This window comes from Charadrius vociferus, unplaced genomic scaffold (assembly GCF_000708025.1).
Source record: "Charadrius vociferus isolate BGI_N301 unplaced genomic scaffold, ASM70802v2 scaffold564, whole genome shotgun sequence".
Lineage (NCBI taxonomy): Eukaryota > Metazoa > Chordata > Aves > Charadriiformes > Charadriidae > Charadrius > Charadrius vociferus.
The window spans coordinates 194,186-195,687 of record NW_009647940.1 but is presented as its reverse complement, the minus strand read 5'-3'; the positions used below and the strand labels follow the sequence as shown (position 1 = coordinate 195,687).

The 1,502-nt window shown below is 64.4% G+C and overlaps 1 protein-coding gene across 1 annotated transcript in view; it reads left to right on the top strand.

Annotated features, from left to right (window-relative positions):
- Positions 1-532: 532 nt before the first annotated feature.
- NR4A1 (nuclear receptor subfamily 4, group A, member 1) overlaps positions 533-1,502 on the top strand; it is an 11,904-nt gene continuing 10,934 nt past the window's right edge. The window contains exons 1-4 of the mRNA XM_009883200.1: positions 533-598; positions 972-1,074; positions 1,156-1,249; positions 1,320-1,386. Of these exons, the coding sequence (XP_009881502.1) occupies positions 533-598; positions 972-1,074; positions 1,156-1,249; positions 1,320-1,386 (330 nt within the window). The remainder of the gene's footprint in view (positions 599-971; positions 1,075-1,155; positions 1,250-1,319; positions 1,387-1,502) is intronic.

Here is a 1,502-nt window from a genome sequence, read left to right as displayed (position 1 = left end):
ATGTGCCCCAGGACAGTGTCCCCCGCTGACAGCTCTCCCTCTGCCGCAGGGTGCGGGGTTCAGGTGGGCATCCCCAAGCCAGTCTCCGGAGGAGCACAGGTAGGGACCGGGGTCCGAGACGGAGGGGGGACACAGGAGCAGGGCGGGGGTCCACGTCCCAGCAGGTTAGGGCTTGGCCCTGGGACACTACTCCACTCTGGACACCCCATGGTGGTGGAAAATGGGGGTGATTTTATGGGGGAACCTGGGGCAGGTGAGAGGAGCGATGGGGACACAGCTCCCTGGGGGTCCCTGGAACCTCCAGACCCTGGGGGGAACCCTGCCTGGCACCCATGGGACAGGCTGCAAGGCTCTGGCCAAGGGCAACCTTTGGGGGGGGGGGGGGGGGGGGGTGTCCTGTTCTTGGGGTCCTGTCCAGCACCGAGAAAAAAACCCAAACCCCAAAGCCACGTTTCACTAGAGAAGTGCCTGAGGTCCCGGCAGGCGAGTCAGAGTGGGGGATGTCAGGGGCTCTGCCTTGTCCCTGATCACCATGTCCCCCAGGAGGGTGGTGACGCTGGAGAAGAAGGCGGATGAGACCTTTGGCTTTGAGATCCAGGTGGGTGCTGTGCCGCGCCGTGCCGAGCTGTGCCAAGGCCATGCCGTGCCACGCTCCCCACCCTTCCAGCCCGCACCTTGCTTTGCATTGAGGGTATTTTTAAATTGTCTCTGAGCCAGGGTTTATTTTTAGCACTGACGGAGCTGCCTGGTTACTGAAGCCTCCCCCGGCTGTGACAGTGGGGGCAGCCGGGGGGGGCCCGCTTGGGGCGCAGCTATCTGGGGCGAGACACCCCCTTTTTGGGCCGGGGTGCAGCCCCGCCTGCATCACCCGGCAGCAATTAAATACCACAATTGCCACCTTGTGGTTGCTGCCTGGGGGAACCCCGGGGGTCGGGGAGTCCCAGCACCCCTCACCAGCCCCCCTGTTTCAGACCTACGGGCTGCACCACCAGGACAAGAACAGCGTGGAGATGTTCACCTTCGTGTGTCGGGTGCATGGTGGGACCCCAGCTGAGGCGGCGGGACTCAAGGCTGGTGAGCGCATCCCCGGGGGGAGGCTGGGGGGCCCCAGCAGCAGGGACCAGCGTCCCTGAGCCTGTGGACCCCGCATTGTAGGGGACACGATCACAGGGGTGAATGGGCTGAATGTAGAGGGCATCCGTCACCGCGAGATCGTGGAGATCATCAAGAGCTCAGGCAACATGCTCCGGTGAGCTGGGGGAGTGTGGGGGGATCCCAGGTGCCCCCCAGCCCCCACACTGATGGCTGCTGCCTTACAGACTCGACACGCTCTATGGCACATCCATCCGGAGGGCCGAGCTGGAGGCCCGGCTGCAATACCTGAAGGTGAGGGGGGTGATGCTGGGGGTTATCGGGAGGGGGGGTGCCGGGGACATCCTCCCACGAGGTCCTCATCCCCCTCCATTTCCCCACAGCAAACGCTCTACGAGAAGTGGGGGGAG